The sequence below is a fragment of the Nannobrachium achirus genome (assembly GCF_963921795.1).
Source record: "Nannobrachium achirus genome assembly, chromosome: 15".
Classification (NCBI taxonomy): domain Eukaryota; kingdom Metazoa; phylum Chordata; class Actinopteri; order Myctophiformes; family Myctophidae; genus Nannobrachium; species Nannobrachium achirus.
Genome location: NC_137822.1, coordinates 18,221,156 through 18,247,076, shown reverse-complemented (window position 1 = coordinate 18,247,076; position 25,921 = coordinate 18,221,156). Strand labels below are relative to the sequence as shown.

At 40.7% G+C, this 25,921-nt stretch overlaps 1 protein-coding gene across 1 annotated transcript in view; it reads right to left on the bottom strand.

Moving 5' to 3' along the window:
* ssh1b (slingshot protein phosphatase 1b) overlaps nucleotides 1-25,921 on the bottom strand; it is a gene marked incomplete at both ends in the record, with an annotated part of 41,310 nt that extends 15,389 nt beyond the window's left edge. The window contains 4 exons of the mRNA XM_080743449.1: nucleotides 792-856; nucleotides 4,285-4,385; nucleotides 20,206-20,243; nucleotides 25,841-25,921. Of these exons, the coding sequence (XP_080599575.1) occupies nucleotides 792-856; nucleotides 4,285-4,385; nucleotides 20,206-20,243; nucleotides 25,841-25,921 (285 nt within the window). The remainder of the gene's footprint in view (nucleotides 1-791; nucleotides 857-4,284; nucleotides 4,386-20,205; nucleotides 20,244-25,840) is intronic.

The following is a 25,921-nucleotide window of genomic DNA, read 5'->3' as shown; positions in this document are numbered from 1 at the left end:
GAGATACTTTAATGGTTTCCTGTTGAAATAAGCTTAGTCTTTTCATGGATCTCCTTTTAGTAGACCTTGTACCAGTGAACTGTACCGTCATGAATCTGTACATTTTCCTATGCAAACTTCTAATAAAGCCTTCAATCAATCAATCAATCAATCGATCCCAGATCAGCAGCCAGGGAAAATAGTGAATTCACGCTCTCTTTGATATGCCGAAATTATCGTACATTTGGGCATTTTTGGAATTATTGATCGTACATCGTACAGAGGGTCAAATTATCGTACAAATACGATAATTATCGTACGTCTGGCAACACTGTAACCCAGTCATGCTGGGCACCGGAACCTAAAACACACTGATCAATGCTGGGAAAGCTGATAACGCAGCGTTTTGCACCGCATTCTTTTCTGCTTGTCTATATGTCAGTGGTTCTCAACCTAAATTATTTTGGGGGGTTCCCATATGATTAACTTAATATGCAACATTGTTTTCTTCCTCAACAGTAAACAAACCAGCATACATTTTAAGTGTATATGGGGTAACTGCACATTTTTATAGTGACAATTTAAGGACATTTTAAACCTCTAAAATGACAAATTAAACATTGGTCAAATTGTCAAATATTAGAGGCAGAAATTGTGAAAATAGCCAATCTACATGCTCTCAACGCCTCGCAACAATAGAACCATGTTATACAAAATGTAATGCCTCAAATCTTTTTGAGAAGGTGTGTGTGTGTGTGTGTGTGTGTGTGTGTGTGTGTGTGTGTGTGTGTGTGTGTGTGTGTAATACTGACCAGTTTAATGCGGTCCTCAGAACGTAGGATCTTGATCATTACCTGCAGGTGTTGAGGTAAATCGCCTGAAAGTAAACAATGCATTAACATTGCACATTAACTGCACTTCCAAAAGCTTAAAACATTCTAAATGGGTGCATTCACTGTTGGTGTAAAGTAAACAGTACAACCTAGTGTTTTGAAGCTCAGTTCTGCGATTCTGATTAGACCAGTGGGTTTTCAACCTTTTTCATATCAAGGTCTATTATTTATTCAGCATTCAAGCCACGGACCACCATCTGTTGAGAAATAGCCTCTCAGACGCAAAACATTGAATATTTTGTCCACAATTCCATGCTGTATTGATGTTGGTACCATAGGAGAGATGACTGGCTACATTCTCTAATTGTGTAGACGTCTTGTAAATTAAGTAATGCAGGTGTCAACTGTCAATAATTTTACCACGGGTCCATTTGGTTTCATTTTACGCTCTCAAGAGAGATCTCTAAGGGTCCATTTGGTTACCAACTCTCCACCATTTTGCTGGGGACTACTTGGAACCCCCTCAAGGACCACCAGGTTGAAAACCACTGGATTAGACCATCGATTCTCAACGTGAGGTCCAAATCATCTGGTTCCATTTACACTGTACACTGGCAGAGTTAAATTAACATTGAGGGTTTTAAAGTTCAGACTGGGGTCCTAGAGATAGTACATTGTATCAAATGGGTATCCATGGCCTAATGAAATGAAGAAATATTCAGAGTCACAGTATTAGCCTATGGGATATCATATTTGTATCATTAGAATGTAAATAATATTGTGACATGGACACTAATTATCCTAAGACAATTACTGTAACACATAATCATCACAAACTGCAGGCAACATCAGCTGCAGGCGAGTTAGTCAAGCTTGGTCTGCTCAAGTACCATGTTGATGGTAAAACTGAAACTAGGCAGAATCACAAGCAGTTTTCTAATTTGACCTGCCATCTTTCATTTTTATTTGTATCATATTTCCCATCCATCCACCTATCTATTCTACCGTCTTATCCAGTTATCTTCATTTTCAGAAGCGAATCCCAGACGGTCCCAGATTGGTGCGCTGGTACAGGGGCTGCATCGCGACTCAGCGTGTCACGTATGCCTTGATGTGTTACAAATGTTTGTATATATGTTTTGAATACATGACTGCTGTGTCGTAAGACAAATTTCAGTGTGAACTGACAATAAAGTACTATATCATATCATATCGGTCCTTTACAGAGCCACATTAGTTACTTCTAACTGGGGGATTCGGAGGCGTTCCTGACGCTTGTATTCAGCGATCTTGTTCTTTTGGTCATGACCCACATTTCACGATGAGCATAGGTGAGCGTAAGAACAAAGATTGACTGGTAGATGGAGAGCTCTTGTTTTTGTCTAAAGGCTCAGAATGTACAGCCAACCAATCATTATTTAAAAAAGCTAACACGCAAGAGATGTTGTCACTTCAGTTTCATAGTTATATTCAAGCCTTTGGAAAAAATATGCCCCTCTATTAAGTACAGTACTCCCAAAAGACCAATGCCATGACTACAGCAATGCTCTGTTAATGCTTTAACCAGTGAAAAATAGCAGATATACAAGCTCAGCTCACAGCGCAGAGTGCCGCGCTGCGAGCTTGTAGATCTGCTATTTTTGAAAAAGTCGTGAAAATGTGTGCAAATCTTTTAATATACTATTTTCAAAGCGAACGTTTGTAACTCAAATTTTGCTTCTGGGTAGTCCCTGGAACAAAATACTTTGAGATGGGGGTCCGTGGCCAAATACATATCATTTTGGGGGTCCTTCACATGAAAAGGTTTGAGAACCACTGACATAGTGGTCACTCAAAAACAGACTAACTGAGATCCAGTTAAGTGAAAAGGACCTTTTCTTTGACGATGGCTGGCCAGATTGCTGACATAGAAACATTGGTTTTTCAAAAAACCTTAGAAGGATTCAAAAGACACTTATAGAATCGGGACAAAATTCAAATTTTCACAACTTTTCAATAGTTAAAGCATAAAATAATGATACACAATAATGTGTACCCGTTCTGAATGGGTTAAGTACAGTACTCCCAAAAGACCAATGCCATGGCTACAGCGATGCTCTGTTAATTTAACTGGGAGTGTACAGGTTCATTTGTACACTCTCAAGAGTTTAATGAACACCCTGGGTTTTACTGTGTAGGTACCCATTCCTAACACATGGTGTAGTGACTGTAGTCTAAACACAGACAGGTCCACAACAGAAAAGCCACCTCAGCGAATATGACCAAGCTTTTGTGCAGTTCTTTGCAGGGCACACATGCAAACAAGCGCAAAACAAAGTATGCTATTGCAGTGTGTGTGTGTGTGTGTGTGTGTGTGTGTGTGTGTGTGTGTGTGTGTGTGTGTGTGTGTGTGTGTGTGTGTGTGTGTGTGTGTGTGTGTGTGTGTGTGTAGGCCTGTCACAATTCTTACATAATCGCCTAATCACAATTATTTGAGGATAATTGCAATTATTCTGCATACCTAATCGTCATAATAATAGTTTCCATATTGAAAAACGTTAGACATTTTCAAACAATTTCCCAAAATAGCGGAAACGGACGATCCACAAGCTCACAACATGTTTTAATATTTAAAAGTATAAAACTATTAAACATGCCAGTCATTTCTTTATTGCGACCGTCAGGTCGCAGTTTAGTATCAAAACCTCCACCGGCCGTCCGTCGGTCACACGTCACACGTCACACCTTTGCCCTGCTCATATCTCTGCATCAGTATGACATCACACTGCTTGGTGTGTGCCGTCAGGGTCATTTGTGTACGGTGTGATGTCATACTGATGTCAGCAGTGTGATGTCATACTGATGTCAGCAGCTATGTCTCTATATATGGAGTTATATGTTGTTCGTGTCCAAATATGGGGCTTGTGAGGTCAGACTTAGTGAGATTCGTCGGTTATCTCCATATATGGAGGGAGAACCAGCTTATGAGCCGATGAGTTGTGTCAGAGTCGAGATCCTGCTTGCATCTAATCTGTCGGTAGATAATGCCGGTCTTATATAAGGGTCATTTGTGTACGGTGTGATGTCATACTGATGTCAGCAGTGTGATGTCATACTGATGTCAGCAGCTATGTCTCTATATATGGAGTTATATGTTGTTCGTGTCCAAATATGGGGCTTGTGAGGTCAGACTTAGTGAGATTCGTCGGTTATCTCCATATATGGAGGGATGTGTTGGTTATCTCCATATCTGGAGATTCAACCTTCAACGATTTTGACATCTTGTTACTAATCTGTCGGTAGATAATGCCGGTCTTATATAAGGGTCATTTGTGTACGGTGTGATGTCATACTGATGTCAGCAGTGTGACAGGAGATAAGCTTATCTCCCGATTAGGGAGTCTTACTGGTATATTTATTTAAGTGTGTGTGTGTGTGTGTGTGTGTGTGTGTGTGTGTGTGTGTGTGTGTGTGTGTGTGTGTGTGTGTGTACCTGCATGTTTGTGGTGGGTGGGGGTCTTGGGTTCCTCTGTGCTGTTGCCCTGCTGCAGGAAGAGGGCAGCTCCCTTCACCATGAAGAAGCTCTCACTGAGGCTATGAGACACAATCACAATGTATGGTTAGCACTTCAATAGAATTTACACCATGGGTCTGGGACCCCTAGGTGTCCTAGGGCAGTGGTTCTCAACCTTTTCAGGCCACGACCCCCAAAATAATCATATTTTAACTGGGGACCCCCCCAACCTGACGAGCACTAAGAGGTGAGGCATTACATTTGTATAACACAGTTCTGCGAGGCGTTGTGAGCATGTATTGTAGATCAGCTATTTTCACCATTTCTGCCTCTAATATTTGACAATTTGGCCAATGTTTAATTTGTCATTTTAGAGGTAATAGAAATAACTTAAATTGTCCCTTTAGAAATGTCCAGATACCCACTATACAATTAAACCCTATGGTTGTTTGTTTACTGTTGAGTGAGAAAACAATGTTGCACATTAAGTTAATCATCTGGGGACCCCCCAAAATAATTTGGGGACCCCCCTGGGGGTCCCGACCCACAGGTCAAGAACCACTGCCATAGGAGAGATGACAGGCAAACATTGACCAAAATAACAATTCTTCTACATTCTCTAAGTGTCGGCTTAAATTAAGTAATGCAGATGTTTAACTATAATTTATAACTCTTGAAAGCGTAAAATGAAACATTTCATTTTAGACTCTCAAGAGATTAGATTAAAAGACATTATATATAGGATGAAGAAATAAACATGTGTCTTAAAAATGTTAATCCACATGGCAGGTATAAGTAAGGTAAGGTGGAACTTTATTTGTCCCCCAGGGGAGCAATTGTATTTTCTACTCTCTTTTCCTTTTCTTTTTTTTTATCATTTGTAATGTAACATAGTGGAATTGTGGAAATGCTTTTGCAGTGGGTAAAATCAGGAGGTACATTGGTTGCATTCTTGCATGCTCTTTATTAGCTCAGTGAGCTGGAAAGGCCATGAGAAGCTCATCAGTGACTGAATGTCAGCAGGGTCTTAGTTCAGCAGCTTTTACAGAACTGCCCTTCGTGATATACTGTTCTTGTCTTCACACTGTAAACACACCACTTGATTAACCACTTGCAGTTCCTCGTACGACCATCTACAAGCTGAGGTTAGGTTACACAGAGCTGGGCTGGGCAAATGGAAACTCTGCAGAGTTAAAGTTATACCATGTAACTTTTTTTATAAAACAAATCTTAAAATTGAACTAACTGTTAAATCGCTAAAGTTTTAGAACCCCCACTCTGTTATTTTCAGCTTCTGAAGCCTTCTCTTTATATGTTTTCTATGAGTTGTGAGGGGGGGAGAATTTCCCGGCAAAATGATGTCATCTCCCACATGATACACTACCGGCCAATCACAGCGCCGATCATACACCACCGGCCAATCACAGCGAGTCTTGCTGTCTCTAAAGGAAGTAGCTTCCCTTATAGACCGTGGGCCAGGACCCCAGATATGGGGTCATCGGTACCATCTGAGGGCAATAATTCTCATAGTGATTTTTGGGAAGATATATATCCCTAGTACTTAGAAACATGTGATAGCATTGCAGTGGTGGTAGCTGTCTGTGTGTTATCACTCCTTTTATAACAACATGCTAAAAAACAAAAACAAAATCCGAATGGAACATTGTACTTCAAACTGATGGTTCTCTCTTATTATTGATCCTATCTCTTTGAAAAATGGTTTGGATAAAGCTCAGACTATATATAGTTCAGTAACGTTGTTAAAATTAGCATATCTAGAATTGTTCTTATTACAGGCAGTGACAACATAGTGACTATATAATTATGACATAATATTCTGTGAGCGAGGGCCCCAAATTTGGGGTCATCTGTACCTTCTGGTTGCAATGATTCTCATAGTGATTTTTGGGAAGGTATACATCCCTAGTACTAGGAAATATGTGATAGCCTTGCATCTGTGGTAGCTTTCTGTGTGTTATCACTCCATTTATAACCATGTGCCAAAACATAGTTTTCAAAATCCGAATGAAGAATTCAACTTCAAACGGATGGTTCTCTCTTAATATTGATTCTCTCTCTTTCAAAAATGGTTGAGATAAAGCTTAGACTATATATTTTTCTAAAAAGTAGTTTGCATCTCCAGAAATGTTACAGCAGTGTACCATAGTGACTACTAGTACATGTGAGTTACTTTGCATTTTTTAGAAAGATTTAACACAAAAGTTTCCCAAAGATTTAAAACCATCCATGGAAATGTTTGATGAAATTCAATAAACTAAATATAGTGTAGGTGTGTAGCTAATGCATACGATAACATACTGTTTACCATTACATACATGAATATCAACATTTAATCCATCCATTTTACGCCTCTATCTGTTCAACCTAGAAATCTTTTTTCCTATGATGTTTTTGTTGTTGATTTGTATTCATATGGGGACCTAGCCTGACATTAGCCAGATTGATAACATGGATTCACTCACACGTTATCAGTCTGGACTTCGGCCCATATGCAGCGATTATGAGAAATCAGAAAATGACTGGGCCAATATCTGCATATATTCCAACTCATAATGGAGAGTAGAAAGTCCACCCACATCCTCCTGGACCTTCCCCTCCTGATTGACACACACACAATTCTCTTACCCTGGTCTACCTCATCCTCAAAAGTATCCTCCATATCGACATCACTCCTCAGCTGTATCTTGAACATCGCATCTGCCACCATCTTCACCAGAGAAATTACAGTAGCTCAACAACAACAACAACAGTGATGCACTTATTTCTCTGTGCCCTAAAGTGATACTGGACCACTATAATGGACCACATCACACCAGGTCATCATTAGCAAAAATGTTATCTCCCATCCAAAGTTGACATCACTGACAGGTGGAGCATGGCGGTCTGCCACTTTCCACAACTTCACTTGTATATGAGCCCTCAACACGTGGTGCAACAGGGCAACTGGCTGTTGTTAACTTGTGGCACCCACTTACCCACTCAGGGTAGCCTGGAACGTTCCCTGTCAGCAAATGTTTTAATGCTCTCATATTGCCTTTGCATACAAATATGAGGTTGCACAGGACTGTTCCATCCCAATGCTCCATCTGTACTTTAAACTGTACTGTAGGTCCACCTGATACACCCAATACACCAACAGGACAGTTTCATCCCTGAGCATGTCTATCACACCCATTCCAGAGATGACAGCAGTATCCATCGTTGACACTGTACCCGTACAACTTGCTCATCAGCCTTTGCTACTGTAATTGTTATGGCTCTTCAGGATGACATCTCATTTGGGTAAAGAACATTAATATTCACAGCATTCACAACAGAGTGGGTACAATTGATGGTATCGTTGAGATGAGGGCGTGATCTTTCAGTGGGTGATACACCCCAATCTTTTACAACCAAGACACACTAGTCCTTCAACTTCCCCTGTTTCTGCACATTTTGGGGAAGGTATCCATTCACACACAAGCTCAGCAGACTTTTCTGATCTTCTGCTCTTCTGCTCCCCAACTACTCATCAGAGACAATGTTGCAGAATCCATCATAGTGCTGGCAGACCAGGTCTGGCTTACCCTCTATCTATGCCATCATGGGGCACAATGCACATGTATCTTCAGCAGGTACTGGGTTAGATATCTAGCATACTGTAGTCTACATGGCCAGAAAGGAAGTACTTCATCAAGTGCTCCATGAGAGAGAAGCTCACCTTGTAACCTATGGTTGATGTGAAGTGTATGGAAAATTAAGTTGTCTACCCACTGTCAGCCAGTAGGATGGAGCTGATGTGCGGTGTCCAGGTACTGCTCTATCTGTTCAAATATCTTTAGCCCAGTTGACAGAAACCACTTCAAGAGTCCTGCTGATAAGCTACAAAAGGCCCTCATCACTTTCATTCAGGACATATAACTGAAGTTACCTGCAACCACATGTATTTGATCCTTGCATCAGTTTTGCACAATTACATTGTTGAATGTCACCATGTTTCCAGCATACTTGCTACACTGTAGATTATAACAAATAACTACATGCCAATGGTGAGGTGAATACTGTACATGTCATTCCCATGTCAACCAGTCAGATGATCTGCTGCCTGCTTGGATGAGAAGGTATGAGATAGAGCTTGACCTGAAGCACCTAAGATTGACCTGATTCTATGTGACAATTTTGGTAATTTTCAATAAAAATGTTAATTTGTTGTTTTTACCTAGTTTAGTACAATGGAACATAACCTTGTGATGAACGCCATCTTGGATTTGGCAATAAATAATTATTTGAAGGTAATTTCACTGATTCAGGCCTAAAACCTAGGGTTAGATACCAAAAGCACCTTTATAGGTTGAGAAGTATTAGTATTAGTATTATATAGCCATTTTAAGCTCCTGACAGCAATCTTGGACGCCATCTTGCCATATATACATATATTCTCCCAGATTTTCAGTATGTTTTTCAGCATGCCTAGATGTACCAGAACCAATTGGAAAAACCTTCTGTAGTTTTTCTGGAAGTGTTAAGAAGTATGTTTTAATATATTGACCCATCTAATTTTCGCCTAGTGTTATATAAATAAATTGCATGATAGCACCTATACAGCTACCACTGGTGCAATGCTATCACATATTTTCTAACTCCAGACATGTATACCTTGACAAAAATCACTATGAGAATTATTGCCCTCAGATGGTACCGACCAACCCCAGTGGCTCACGGTCTTATTAGCAACTGTGTTTACATTGGTGAAGGAATCTTGCTTGCTACTCCCTCAATCCTGGTCTAAAAATGATGGGAGACGGCTCTACGGAATCGTATCGGCGAGGCGGAGGTGCTCGCGACGGCCGCGGTGGTCCGCGGACCCCCGTTCCGGTGGTCCGCGGCGACTCCGGCCGAAAAAAGCAATACCGCTACTGACCACTAGTTGAGCAGCTTCCACAGTACAGCTTTAAATGAGAATATAAAGTAACATATTTTAGATATAAATAAATATAAATCAGAGTGAAAGGTTTTGAAAAGAAGACTGCGCTCTCTGGCGGTGCATCGCCCTACTGCTGGTTACTACTGTAAATCCCTCAGTCTGTCTGCCTGTTCCCCCAGCTCTCTCCTCTGTCTGTCTGTCGGTCTCCCATGCCATTCCATCTCCCATCCCACTTTTTTCTATTGCAAACTTCTAATAAATTCTTCTTCAATGCTCTCTCCCCTGTATGTCAGTCTGCCAGTCTGCTGTGCTCTCTCTTCTCTTCTCTGTCTGTCAGTCTGTCTCTCCTCTGTGGTTCTGTGCTGGATATTCCAACTCTTGGGTCAAACTATTAGCATGTCCGTGAACACAGGAATAGGACTTCAGCACTTAACAGGACTAATCGATTTAATCAAACTAATCGGTTTAATCGATTATAAAACAATAAAATATTTTAATAAAATACGTAAATAGCAGATCTAAGCACACAACTCGTTGCAATGCGATGCGTAGTGAGCTTGTAGATCAGCAATATCTTTGCGTCGATTTGACTATTAAAATTAAAACAAATATTCCCCCAGAAAAAGTGTTTCTCGATTACTCGACAAATCGAAAAGGTTATGGATTGAATAATCGCTATAGGAATCAGTAGTTGCAGCCCTCAACAGGAGTGTGAGCAGGAGGGGAACTGTGGTGTCTGCCATCCAGAACACAGCTCTGGAGGAACAGAGCGCGTCTTTGTTTTGGTCTTGCTCTTCTCGCTCCACCACCACACACAAAGCCTGGTATGACTGAGTGGGACCGTCACAAGACCTTTTGTCTCAGAACCTCTGTTACATGGCATCATTGTTTCTTTTCAAACTTCTCCAAAAGAAAGATGATTTGTTGATGAGGATAAAGTGGCTTCGGAGGACATGCTGTTACAGCGAAGAGAGATCATTTGGAGAAAATGGATGTTTGTTGATTCAAATATCAATCACAAGTTCACAACCTCATCCTCTTGAAAAAAAGAAGTAATGTACTCTGTACTTCCTCCAAAAATAATAATGACAAAGCAGCCAGACATTTGGGGATACAACAAACTAAATGAATGAAATCATTAGCGAAACATTTTGCCATCTTGGGAATAAGTTGACTAGTTTTATTACACTGAGCTATGAAAGCTAGGAAAGAGTTGCATAATCATCTTCTCAAAGCTAGGAAAACAAAGTTGCATAATCTTCTTCTCAATAGGCACTATAAAGCTAAATGCCATCCATTTAAAGTGAACTACTCTATACTTCAAACTACTGTACAATTCCAGATTGTAGATCACCATAAACTGCTGAATTTCACCAAAACCATCTCCTGTGGAGTTTGTGTGCTGCAGTGAAGACTTACATACGCCAGATCTCCCTTTTAGTCAGTGTGGTGTTTTCCACAAAGTCAGGTAGCACGGAGAGCATGGATTTCTGTGACGGTGCAACGACCAGATGCATCCTGCAGGTTACTGGAGGACCGTCTCTACAACCTCCTGCCTCGTTACGAAAGCCAACAAATGCCAAGTCATTTCTCTCTCTCAAAAAAAAAGGCTTCAGCTCATAGCACAGCAAGAGACAGCCACGTTAAACTGAACTCTGTAGAACATTAGCAGCGCAAGCCCAGCCAACAGCCTTTCGGATGTTGTTTTCTTCTCCACAGTAAATCAGCGTATTCTGGTCAAGTCACGCATCCTGTCTTGGTCTAGTCTAGCGTGTTCCTCACTCCTGTGAGGATCCGCGTCCGCTCTGCTCTGTCTGCTCGCACTACCCACCAGCAGCAGCAGCTTATCTCCCCCTCGCAGCGCGTGCTTGAGCAACAGCCCTCTGCCACAGTTTGCTACAATACAACTATTCAGGTATGGGATGTGTTGGCTGCGTTGGGTGGCTGGGAATCTTGCTTGGCTGGCTTTGGTCTCAAAATAAAGTGGCTATACATTGTAGGGGCCTGTTTGACATGCAGAACATGAGCTTTGATCAATCACGGAGGCGAAGAGAAATTCACAAGTCACTTAAACATGCCAAACAGAGCATGACAAGACACTTTGAACTTTTTATGTAATTTAAACCACTTTAACACAAAGACATCTCGACTTGAGCTGAGTGAGTCCAAGTTGCCTAAAGAAGGTTTGTAATCAGCAATGTAATCGCAATCATAGTATGCACTGTATAAGACATAGTGCTGCTTAAGCAATACGAAACAAGAGAGGAAGTGCTCGGCTGTGAAATATTGACACTGGTGTACTGTGGTCGTAGCATGAAGCTGAAGGCAGAATGAAGTAGATCAGCACACCAGTGCCAATGTCTCAGTATACCATGACCTCGAGTATACTACAGTGATTATACCGCAGTTTCCTGTGTTCGGAGTGCTGTTATCAGGAGATACTAATCATTAGAATATCTCTCAACCAATCTTAATGCAAGGTCATAATAAGTAGCTGTGGTACCGTAACCGTATGTCATTTGACTTGAAGATACAGTATACAAAGGCTAACTTTATTCTAAAAGACAATTGTTATGTAAAATGGGTATTATTTTGCATCCACATTTTCATATTTAGTCAGTGGAATGCACACGCGCGCGCACACACACACACACACACACACACACACACACACACACACACACACACACACACACACACACACACACACACACACACACACACACACACACACACACACACACACACACACACACACACACAGTCATGAGGTCAACTCTGCTCCTGGCTGTTGCATAACTTAAGCCTGCTGTGAAGGGGTTTTCTCCCTGAGAACATTGTGAGAACCAAGGCCCTATGGAGGGTAAAATGTGGATCAGGTTTCTGATACCATATGGCCCTTGGAGAGTCAGACTCGCTGCCTGACAGGGGTGTAAAGTAACTAATACATTTAATTATGTACTGTACTTAAAGTACAATGTTGAGGTATTTGTACTTTACTTGAATATCTCCAAATTCCAATATTTTTACTTCTACTCCACTAAATCTAGGATCCAAATATACCCTAACCCTTTTATTTATTTGAAAGATGTAGTTACTAGTTACTTTGCACTTTTGCTTTTACATAAAACACTTTAGCCCTATTTTATAACATGGCTATTTGAAAAGCCAATCTACAAGCTCAAAACAACGCTTTGCGATATGCAAACATTTTGTACTTTTACTTTTGGTACTTTAAGTACATTTTGATACCAACACTTTCATACTTTTTCATACATTTTAATTCCGGACTTTTACTTGTAAGGGTGCCCTCACACCAAAATACCTAGAGTGGAATCCGCCAATTAATTTCAATGAGAATGGAGCGTTTTTTTTTGCATAAATCCTCTACTGGCAAAAAACGCTCAATTCTCATTGAAATGCATTGGCGGATTCTACTCTAGGTATTTTGGCGTGTGGGCACTGGGCACCCTAACAGAGTGTTTCTTGCAGTATTGATACTTTTACTTAAGTAAAATATGTTAGTAGGCCTACATCAGTGGATCCTCAGGACTGAGAAGACGGCAAACCGTGCTCCGAAATTCACTCCGATATTCGGCCCGAAAAACGCAGCAGTGTGCAAAGACCTTTTGTGTGTTATTTCTTTTATTACTCATTGACATGCATAACACTGCAGTCAGAATTTAGGGTTAGTTCATTTCTGGCTTTATTCTCAGCTGCCTGTTATGATTGTAGAGCTCTATAGCCTTGGAAAAGGGCATAGAAGATCTCATGACCCAAAAGATTTTCATTACCTGGCATACAGCCTTAAAAAACATGAGCAACATCATAATCCCTCGACAAAACACTGAAACTTTGATTTATTTGTATTTATTTATATCTAAAATATATTACTTTATATATCCTCATTTAACTCTGCAGAGTTTTTATTTGTCCAACCCAGCTCTGTGAAACAGCCAACATTATGGCTTAACAACTTTACCCATCTAGAGATGGAGGAGAGAGAGGAGAGAGGAGAGGGAGCGCACAGTGTGTACCACAAACAGACCAGCAACTTAACCTACCAGTAAATATACCACATCGTGGCTAAACTTGCTTCTCCTCCTTATTTGGTCAGCCTGACCCGTGACCATTACCTGCTCACCCCTGTCAGTCACTCACTACACCTGAACCTATACCCAAAGACATTCTTTCAACAACGCATTGTAGATGTATTTGCCTTTAATACAATTTGATTGTGTAACTTTTACAACTCTAATGTTGTTTTTACCCCCTTTCTATTTCTATTTGTAATGTATTATTTGTTGTGCCTCTTTTTGTCTTCTTGTCTGTATTTTGACATTGCACTTTGGTCGACCTTAGTTGTAAATGCGCTATATAAATAACGTTTGAGTTGAGTTGAGTTGCCTGTACGGTAACTACATCAAATTTGAGACCCCAACATTCTATTACAATTCTAATGCAACTCTATAGCTGTGACTCAAGATGAATACTCAGATGGTGTCAAGTGTGTGTGGTGGCAACCAGGTGAGGAGTACAAAGACAAGTGTCTTTCCTACAGTCAAGCATGGTGGTGGGAGTGTCATGGTCTGGGGCTGTATGAGTGCTGTCGGCACTGGGAAGCTACAGTTCATTGAGGGAACCATGAATGGCCTGTTACATACTGAAGCAGGGCAGTATTCCAACATGATAACGACCCCAAACACACCTCCAAGACGACCACTGCCTTGCCAAAGAAGCTGAAGGTAAAGGAGATGGACTGGCCAAGCATGTCTCCAGACCTATACCCTATTGAGCATCTGTGGGGCATCCTCAAATGGAAGGTGGCGGAGTGCAAGGTCTCTAACATCCACCAGCTCCGTGATGGAGGAGTTGAAGAGGGTTCCAGTGACAACCTTTGAAGCGTTGGTGAACTCCATGCCCAAGAGGATTATGGCAGTGCTGGAAAGTAATGGTGGCCACACAAAATATTGACACTTGGGTCAAATTTGGACATTTTCAGTTATTTTGAGGGGACAATAATCCAAGCTCTACACTGACTACTTTACATTCAGTATCAAAGAGTCATTTCAATCAGTCTGTTGTCCCATGAAAATATATAATTAAATATTTGCAGAAATGAGAGGGTTGTAGGCCTACTCACTTTTGTGAGATAATGCATCTCCAAAGCATTAATGTAGTGTTCTACAAAAAAAATCTGTTCTTTTGCCATAGTGCTCTCTGGATTCTGGTTCTGGTTCCACTTACAAAGACTTGAGTAGTATATAAGGCCTAGCAAAATAAAACATTGGGTTCCGGTTGGCTGTAATTTTAGAGCTGAGTAGGTAGGGAATTTATTTTATTTTATTTTTTATTTTTATTTTTTTGTGGGCATGATGGGTAGCAAGGAATTTTATTTTATTTCCTCATGGGAAGGATGGGTAGGTAGTTTTTTTTTTTTTTTTTTTTAATTTTAATGTTTAATTTACAGTTTTAATGAATCATTTAAAACATATTTTTTAAATTTAATTGTAATGTTTAATTTACAGTTTTAATGAATCATGCAAATGAAATCATATTTCAATTTCTTTTAGGATACTCTTATTCTGAAGAGATTAAGAAGTCGACCACCGTCTGGAAGTCTTATTGTAATAAGAAATCTGGAAGTCTTATTGCTGCTAGCGCAACATATCTTATTCTGAAGAGATCGGCTACAGGAAGTGTTAGATTTTCCAGCTTAGATTTGACAAAAGAACACAACTCGACGAGCGAGCGAGAGAGAGAGACGCAGTCGTACTTGCAAACATGCAGTGTCGCAAGGGAGTCCGCATTCACTCAAGCGCTGTTGCCGTACAGTCTTTCAGATGAATCCCACGCTGTCATAAATGTTTCGTCTCCAACTCACGTCTCTCTGTGGTGGCTACAGTTCTCAGCTGTACTGGTGGCTGGGCTGCTAACGTTGCTAGCATGGCTACCGCTGCCAGTCAGTGACTGAGTGGCAACGCAATTTGTCCCCCGATTGTGTGTGTGCTTGTGTGTCTGTGTGTGTTTGGAGGAATACAAGTTGTAACGTAACTCACATTAGTTTAGCCTCGGGAACCGGGGACAGGTCCTGACTTCGCGAATGTGGTCGCACCAAATATATTTTTTGTAAGACGTTTTTGATCGACTCGGTCGGATTTTGACTTTATTTTTTATTTTTTTATTTTTTCACTCCAAATGCCAATAAAATCATCTGGGTCGCACGTATTTAATAGGGTCGGTCGCCAACCGGAAACCAACATATTATTTTGTTAGGCCTAATCATCCGTCCAACATCAGGCAAATGCTAGTAAAATCAGATCTCCTCCACCACAGAAATAAATAATTTCTAGACCACATCTCACATCCCTTTTGGAAACTAAAGCCCTCAATGTTTCCAAATCATTGGCACCATAACCTGTGTCACACTCACAACACAATACTTGATCAAATACACTTAAGACGTACATATGTGTGCGATACAGTTCACTGAATTCACTTATTAATTAACTATCTCATGCAGACAACTGCATACTATGTCTGCAACTACTGTATATCAACTTTAAAAACCTGGCCCATTTAGCTAACTATCTAGCAGATATTAAAGACTGGATTTAAAATAACTAGACAGGTGCCTGTTGGACATCGGCCTAATTAATTGGGAACGATGCAAATAGGGAATCATGCCCTTATGCATTACCCGTCCGATATCAAGAGTACCCATTGTAACCATCCATTGTAAGGCCCTTCCACCTTGGGCCCTAGTAACTATTATTTCATGCATGATGTGTTGCTGTTGCTTTTATTTGATTATTTCTTCTGTTTAATCTAAAATACTTTTCAACGTTGTATTATTATTACTGGGGTCAGGGGGCTGAGAAAATAGCCATGGGAAAACTAGTGTGGGAGCCAATCATACAGATTCTGTTGGCCATAATTTTGGAATGTTAATTTTCGGAGACATGTATATTTTCATTCTTGGGGTTCTCAGAATGCCAAAAAAACATGTCTCCAATTTTTCTTTTTGGGTTTAGCATGTGTAATTAGCATAATAAGCCAATTAATTGCCAAAAACAGGAAATGGAAATAACTTTGCTTCTTGGTAACTTATAAAGGTGATCTAAGAGTCTAAGCCCATATTTGTGAGGTCCAGAAATTCATCTGTTACCATTGTGAAGTCATACAACCTTTCCTAATTAGCATAAATTATGCAAAAAGGGGGTGAAAATAAGCAAATTGCTGCATTTTTTTGTTTTAGTCAACTTCTCACAGAATCTAAAATGTTGGCCTATGTTTAAAAGTCCAGGAATTATCAACCTATAAATAAATCATGCAACCTTTTGTCTGTGTAATAATTATGTAATAATCACACCGAAAGCAGAAATAGCTATATTTCTTTATATATCCTTCATATAAAATAAAGAACAATATGAGAAATGGTCTTTATACTAATATTTACAGAAAGTTTTGAAAACCCATTTAAATAGAAGGGTCTCCATCTTCGTAGTCGTCATCGTCAATCCCCAACAGATGTGCCTTGCTTACATTACAACACACCTATTCATCTGCCCCATATTATGCACATCTCAGAGCATTTCAAATTTTGAGATTGACAAGAACAATGTGAACATGCACTGGGATTTCTTGCAGCCACATTTGATCAGTCGGGTAATGATGGCTGGAGCTGGGGGATCCCGTGTTGTGACTGGCACCAGTTGATCTCCCTCAGCCTCCTATCCTGTCCTATCCTGTCCAGGCCAGCCCACTGGGAACATTAGTACTTTATTGTCAGTTCACACTGAAATTTGTCTTGCGACACAGCAACCATGTATGCAAAACATATATACAAACATTTGACACAAGGAAACAAAAACAAGACAGGTTTACATACATAAGGATAATATAGACAAGAGCAATGTCCACCGCTAAGCCTACCTACCGCCAAACTCCTGATTAAGCCTTCAAGTCGACTGATGGACAAAGGACCTTTTTAGTCTGACCTTATTGTATTCTGGAACACGATATCTCCTTCCTGAAGGCAGCAACCTATATTCTCTATGCAACACATGGCTACTATAGAGGTAATATTTCTTGAAAACCTTAGAATGCTGTCATCATACGTAATCGTATATAGCCTCTGAAGTGGTTGTCCAACTATCTTTGAACAAATGTTCAGTTGTTGCAGCAGTTGTGACTTTAGGGCTGCAGACAAGCATCCATACCAGGTGGTAGTACAGTACTGAAGAACACATAATGACAGAAGTGAAAAACATAAGAAGAATCTGTCTAGCACCAAATGATCTTGAACGGCGAAGGAAGTAGATTCTTTACTTTGTTTTCTTACACACAGATTCAATCTGATCTTTCCATGACAAAAGATGGTCTATTACTACTCCGAGGTATGTATACTAACATACCAGGTTGATCTGTTCACCATGAATAGTAATGGGAGATCTGTGTGCACCACTAGGTTCACCAAAAACAATCTCTTCTGTCTTTTTAGTGTTAATGATGAGAGCGTTGTTATCACTCCATTCAACCACCTTATTCACTTTGGTGCAGTCCAGGATCACTGGAACTATCTAAGAGTGAAATTAAAACGGTATCATCAGAGTACTTTAGAATGTGTTGGTCTGGTTCGTCAGTACGACATTCAGACAGACATTCCTCAGTACGACGATATCGACGATATCTTGATCCATGATGGCTTTCCCATTCATTGCCTGTACCAATGCCATTCCATCTATGACACTAGTAGTTACTAGTAGTGTAACTGTCATAGATGAAATGGCATTGGTACAGGCAATGGGAAAGCCATCATGGATCAAGATATGTTCCCAGTGGGCTGACTCCTTCATAGCCACACTGGATAGGAAGACCAAAGAACATAGTGAGACCCATGTAGTATTTGACCGCTATGATATTGCATCTTCACTGAAGGAGGCCACACGTAAGCGACGCCAGGGTGGCAAGCCCCCTACCACTGATCATGTGGAAGACAACACACTGATAGGGAAGGCGTCAGAAAAACAGTTCTCGTCAGGTATCCACACCAAATATGAGCTGACTGTCTATCTTGCTAAGAAAAGCCCTCCAACACTTCCAGGGAAAACCCAATGTTTTCATAATCACGTCAAGGCAAGATGTCCACTCAAACTCTATCGATGTAAAACATCTCCACAGCTCACAGGAAGAGGCTGACACAAGGATAATCCTGCACAGCCTGGATGCTGTCCGAAGAGGGGCAACACAGCTCTACATTGAGTCCCCGGATACTGATGTCTTTGTTCTTGCAATCCGTCGGTACCAACAGCTGTGCAAGGACACCTATTTCATCACCAGGGTTCCATGCCTTCTCTGGAGCTGACCAGACAGGCCATTTTGCTGGCAAGGGAAAGTGGTAGGCCCTAAACCAGTGTCCTGTGGAGGTGGTATTTGTATATTTGCTACTCCAGGTACAACCAAAAAATCACACTCGTGTGAACTGAGCGGTGGGGGGGGGGGGGGGGGGGGGGGCGTGTGTGTGTGTGTGTGTGTGTGTGTGTGTGTGTGTGTGTGTGTGTGTGTGCGTGTGTGTGTGTGTGTGTGTGTGTTGCAGTTGATGCACAGGCCAGGCTAGACTCAACAGCACCTCTCTGGTCACCCAGGGTACTCAGGCTACATACACCAGAGGCTACAGACACACAGACACACACACACACACACACGCACGGATACACACACGGCCACGCTATGGAGACGGTGTGACCACCGCTCAAAAAAGCTCAGTTCTGACACAGAACAAAAGATTGAAGCATTTGTTCGCCAGCTGTACGAGCCCGGTACAAATCTTGTGGATGTTGGTGAGCTCAGGTGGAGGTTATTCACAAAGAAACAATTAGAAGCTGAGAAGCTGCCACCTACACAAGGAGCATTAAATCAAGCCATTACCTGTACCCATTACCAGGCAATGGTATGGTATGAGGAGTCAGGACCACGTACCTAACCCACAGATGCCACAGCAACTGAATATGGATAGGAGGCTGAGGGAGATCAACTGGTGCCAGTCACAACACAGGATCCCCCAGCTCCAGCCACCATTACCCAACTGATCAAATGTGGCAGCAAGAAATCACGACGACAACGAAGATGGAGACCCTTCTATTTAAATGTGTTTTCAAAACTTTCTGTACATATTAGCATAAACAATCTGATAATTCTGTGACGATTTCTCATTTTCTTCTTTATTTTATATGAGGGATATACAGTATAAAGAAATGTAGCTATTTCTGGTTTCGGTGTGATTATTACATAATTATTACACATATAAAAGGTTGCATGATTTATTTATAGGATGATAATAATTCCTGGACTTGTAAACATACATCTTAGAGTCTGTGAGAAGCTTTCAAAGTTGACTAAAACAAAAACGAAAAAATGCAGAAATTTGCTTATTTTCACCTTGTTTTTGCATAATTTATTAATTATGCTAATTAAGAAACGTTTTATGACTTCACAATGGTAACCGATGAATTTCCAGACCTCACAAACATGGACTTAGACTCTTAAATCACCTTTATAAGTTACCTAGAAGCAAAGTTATTGCCATTTCCTTTTTTTGTCAATTAATTGGCTAATTATGCTAATTACACATGCTAAACCCAAAAAGAAAAATTGGAGACATGTTTTTTTGGCATTCTGAGAACCCCAAGAATGAAGATATACATGTCTCCAAAAATTAACATTCCAAAATTATGGAAATTGATAGGCTCCTCTACTAAACCCACTCAAAACATTTCCTTGTCATGTAATGTATACTAAATGTATACTATCCCTTTCCCTAGTTACAGTACAATATTTTATTCCCCACACATTTCACACGTTTCTAATTATATTTTCTCTTATGAGTCTGTTTGGAGGCTTTACTGTATATAGACTCAGACTTCATAGTCAACTATAATGAATTAGCCTACCGTTTTCTCAAGAGCTCAGCTTACCTCTGATTATTCTTCCGGTCATCATCACTTGCAAAATCCTGAAAACAAGAAGACAGACTTGATGTACAACACTTCCTTGATTATTTACACAAACAATGATTGTTGATGACAATTTGTTGATGAAAACACTTTCTTTCCATCATCTAAAAAGGATCATATATACATTTGCAGCCTCCCATTCAGCACAGGATAAAGACAAACGACAAATGTTAATAATTAATGTGTTGAAGATCCTATAAGGACACTTATGACCTCTCATTGACTCCTTGCTGTCAGTTTCTCAATACATGACATCACAATATGTTTGACCAAATACCTTGATATCGATATTGTGGCAATGATTATTTATAATTCTTTCAAATAATTTCCGAAATAGTAAAAATAGACATTGGCCATTTAAAAATAACTTTGACAATTGAAAGTGTAAAATGAGGCTACTACAGCTTAAGTGATTAGCAGCACCAGGAAAAATGCCATGGCATTGGTCCGAAACCACTTTGTTCCAACAGCCCATTAGTCAGAATCTGTTAAGAATACTATGCCTAACCCTAACCCTAACCTCAGTAACCCTAACTAAATTCGGAACTAATGAGATGTAGGACTAATGAACCTTCGGACTTATGGGCAGTCCCCGACAACATGTAGGCCATATCACAATATATTCAAAATATCTTGATACTATCTAGTCTCATATCAACAAATCAATAGATATATACTGCATTTCCCTGGCCAGGTGGGGCCCGACGTCATACTGCGTTCACTCACTCATTCCTTTCACAGTATAACGTCTGGCCTTCCCGGCATAGGCAGCGAGTATCCTGATTATTTTCTGATCGGGGCACAACAAACGTAGTCTTCCTGACAGCAAGTGAAAAGCTTTCCCTGATTGGTCCATGTGTAGACGGTGACGTAGATGCATGCTGCAACATTTTCAAAACAACAATGGCTGCCCTCGCGATGCAACAAGTGTAACAGTTAACGCTCTAATGATAAAACAAGCAAAAAGTGCAGTTATTTCAGAGTTGGAATCAATTACAACAATTAAAAAGGACCACAGGGATGCGCTAGCGGAGTTCATCGGCCGAAAAGACGTGTTTGTTTGCCGTTCTTCTGACTGGCTGAGAGATGTTTTGCTACGCTGATTGGTTAGAGGAGTCTGTCTGTCAAGGCAAGTACTCCCGCCCACTTTTCAAGCTGCCAATAGGCCGAAGGCCAGACGTTATACTGTGGAAGGAATGAGTGAGTGAACGCAGTATGACGTCGGGCCCCGCAAGGTTAGCATTTCCCAGCCCTAATCCACGGTGACCTAAAGCGTTGCTAGAGTGTAATGAAGAATGCCAATGAGAATCCTCTGCTTTGAGATCATGGTGTCAGTTAACAAGCAAAATAGTCTTTTATCTCTATTCTCTAGGGACATTCACCATGTTCAGCAAGATCAGCGTTTTGTAGAATCTAGGTCAGAATCAAAAGTCGAGTCACAGGAATAGTGCAATTGTTCTGGAGGAACCGCTAACGATTTTGATGCACAGAATGAACACAAATGAAATAAAATCTCATTATGAACATACAACATGGAATGTCATTTTACACAGACAATTTAGGTATTATACGACTGTTTAGACCCTGGAAATAATTATAATTTTCAACAACACTCTTCCAAAACTTCACAGTAGAATGAGAGTACTGTAGGTGAGCCAGATGTGTGAGGCCAACTGTGCCCATTTTTTAAATTGACAGTCAGTCAACATGCATGCTCAGCAGCACCACGTACTGTACTATAGTTAGTATATGCTGACTAGGTCTGTCACAATTATTACATAATTGTCTGATCTCAGTTATTGTGAACTACAGTAATAGCAATTATTTTTGGATAGATGTTAATAGAGTCACGTCCATTCATTTGTATTATAAAGAAACAGCTGGGATGAAATTAAGAGAAATGTCATATTTCTGTAATTATTTCCGTGTCACTGTCAACGCTTTTTCAAACAATTTCAACCTGGTATCCTTATGTTGGGTATTTAGGCAATAACATTTGATTATATATATATTTTTTTTTCTTTTTTTCTTCTTCTTTTTTTTCTGTTTAATACCAAAAACACAATTATGTCATTAAAGGTCCATGAAACACAAAATCACTTTTTCTATAAATATATATTATATCAATGAGTCACTTGTGATAGGGAGCAGTGATATGGTTCAATTTGCCCATAGGCTTGGGGATTCAGAGCTTTCTGCTGTCTCTGTAGCTATTTCTGTGTACTTCCACTTTCTAGGTCAAAAAGAAATCTTTGGCGCCACTCATTAAATATTAGCTATCACTGTTCTATGGTGTAATGTGACGTAGGCATATCTAATTAATATTAACGTTTGTTTTACAGAGTCGTATCAAGGGGGGGCGTGGTTTCACTGTATGCTTGTTTCAGCCAGAGAGAAGAGCAGGCGCTGTCAACAGACAGTTACACTGTGTGGTGCCTGTGTTATTTTCTGTATTTTCCTGTGTGTGTGTGTGTGTGTGTGTGTGTGCGTGCGTGCGTGCGTGCGTGTCGTGACAGTGCACGCACACACACAACGTCCACACACGAAAAATAGCAGATCTACAAGCTCACAACGCGTCGCTTTCGCGACGCGTTGTGAGCTTGTATATCGGCTATGTATGTAGCCTAGCTAATAGCCGTAGAGCCGAAACCAACGTGTTTACATGAGAAGCTGCTGCTGCAACGGCTGTTAGCTAGGCTACAGAGCTACATAGCAGATATACAAGCTCACAACGCGTCGCCGCGACGCGTTGTGAGCTTGTAGATCTGCTAGTTTTCGTGTGTGGACGTTGTGTGTGTGCGCGCGCGCACTGTCACGACACACACACACACTACACAGCAAATAGCTATAGCGCTAGCCTAGCGTCCATTCTTCACTGGTTCCGTGGTCCAGAGCTGGAGAAAGTGTGTCCATGGATAAAAGCTCAGACCGCTTGTTTGTAAAATACCTGCACATTTTAATTGGTTACAGAACATGGAGTTGCCGAATCTTTATACTTTTTACACCTCCAATGGCTGGTTTTAAAAAATGTTTCCGAAATGGAAAAGCAACAAGTGCCCACTGCTGATAGCTTCGGTCTGTCTCTCTCTGAAAGAAGACGCATTACTCCGAGTCCGCCCCCTCCCCCCACAACGGCAGATAACCACGCCTACATTTTAGAAATCTTTTCATGTTCTGAAATCCCATAAAACAAATTAGAGGCGGGGTTTCTTATCCCTTTAATCACAATTATTTGTGTGCCAATCAATTAAAATATAATGTAGCCGTCATGTGTCTGGTTGCTAAAAAACTGGAAAACATCTCGCCTATCATGGCTATATTAACCACTGAAAATACTTTTATTTCAGCACAGTGACTACTTCATCTTTTGAGTATCTATACTTTACTTGAGTATTTGTGTTTTTGAACACAAACTCCCCGACATTTCAAAGACAAATATACTTGTTCTGTCTGTCTCAAATTCCAAGCCGTTTCAGATGCAATACCAAAATGTCCTTTGTTGGCAACAGGCGCTGTCTTTGGGCTAAAATTGGAACGATACAGAGAATATTAGAGAACCACGATGAGAACCATGTAGAGTCAATCGTAATATTCTCTGTATCGTTCCAATTTTAGCACCACTTTATCTCGCTCCCTTCTCGAGGGGGCCCAATAGGAAATGAGCCCCCTGTGACATAGAATGGGGCCGATTTCAAAAGAGTACCATTCAGACACGCCCATTCAGAAAATCACTGAAATGAAAGGCAAGGCTTAGAGTTAATGAATTGTTTTTTTTTTGGGGGGGGGGGCTGGAAGAGACACTGGGAAGACCAAAAAACAAGAGAAAAATTACAAATGTGAAATTCATGGTGTAGTCCCTTTAAGGGGGAAAATATTAATCAAATAATCCAAAATGTCACTGTTTTTTAAAGGAAAAGTTCTGTTTGACTGCTGCCCGTACAGGGTAAACACATTAAAGCAATTGTAGCTGCTTTTATTGCTTTTATTAGCATGGCCCTTTCTTTGGTAGGATATCATTGCTGTAATAATATGGGCACGTTATCTGTGTGTGAGTGACATCGAGAGACTGCCAGTCAGAGATTCCCTGAAGCATACAGGAACAGTCAGTATCGGATGCATTAAATCCTAGAAATGAACACAAGCTTGGCTGAGATAGATGAATAAATAGCCTTGTGAGAAGTGAGATAGACATGGAGTGGAGAATAAGGTTCATAGAAATCAGCCAAGCGTGTGAGCGCTCTCTACTGGTAATATTATGCTAGTGTTGATGATCCATCTAATATGAAAGCATCACGATGCAGAAAGTTGAGTCATTATTCAGTGGTGGAAGGTAATAAGTACATTTACTCGAATACTCTACTTAAGTACAATTCTGATGTACTTTTACTTTACTGGAGTATTTCAAATGTTCTATCCTTTTACTTCTACTCCACTACATTTCGGATCCAAATATTATACTTTTACTCCGTTATATTTATTTGAAAACGTAGGCTATTAGTTAGGCTACTTTGTAGATTTTTATTATTATTAAAAACAGCTATCCACTTCAGCCCTATATACATTTCATCCATTGGAAAATAGCGCATTGTGAGCTTGTAGATCTGCTATTTTCAAAAGATTTAGACATTTTGAAAACTAAAAGTAAAAGTATACTTTTACTTTTACTTTTGGGACTTTGAGTACACTGTGATGCCAATACTTTGGTACTTTTACTCAAGTATATTTTGATTACAGGACTTTTACTTGTAACAGAGTAGGCTATTTCTACATTGCCGTATTGATAGGCCTACTTTTGTGAGTAGACTTTTTCGGTTTTCCCCATAATCCCCACAACTGTCATTATCAGACCAAGCGGCAGCAGACCGCTATTCAGCAGCAGGCAGGGCGCTACCATCTCTAGGCTACACAGATTACGTCACCATGCGAGGCTTGCGAGCGCTGTCGGTCATTTTCACATACTAGGTGTTGTTGGATGCTGTTGCTGTGTTAACTGAACGATGTGATGATGATGACGCCAACTTCTCACACTGACTTAACAAGAAGGCCTAGTACTATAAGAAACGGAGGGCGCAGTACCATGCACGCCGCAGCAATGTTTGAAACACTTTGTTACGTTAAGCTAATCCCCACACACAACATGGGGTTTTAAACTGGTACTGATTTGCAATTGCAAATCGCCAGAATGTCGCTGCTGGTGCCTGAGCTAAGTCAGCTAACGATAGGCCAGGGTTTCTCAAGTCAAACCTTTACATTTCAAGGTCTCCCCTTAACCCTGAGGGTATACAAATGGAACGGGTCCATTTGGTTCCATTTGTACACTGTCAAGAGTTACAGACTTGTATAAAGGAACCTATAAAGTCCCTGGAATCCACTTTGAGAACCACTTCGATAGGCTATTAGCTGCATGCTGATTATAATGATAAATATCGATCAAAATACACTGACAACTGTTCGGCAAAATGTCCCGGAGCTGGAATCAGCCTTCCTCGGCGTCCCGACTGACTCCCGTCCAGTGTTCCCTCTCTCTCTCTCTCTCCCTCTCTCTACGCAACACAAACAGCCCTGGCGGACCACCGCCGCTAGTGAGCTTACTTACCTCCCCCGCATTGGTGGTGGCCGTGCTCGCCGAGGATGCTGCACTGGGGGTGGGAGAGCGCTGCAAAGTAACCAGGGCCAT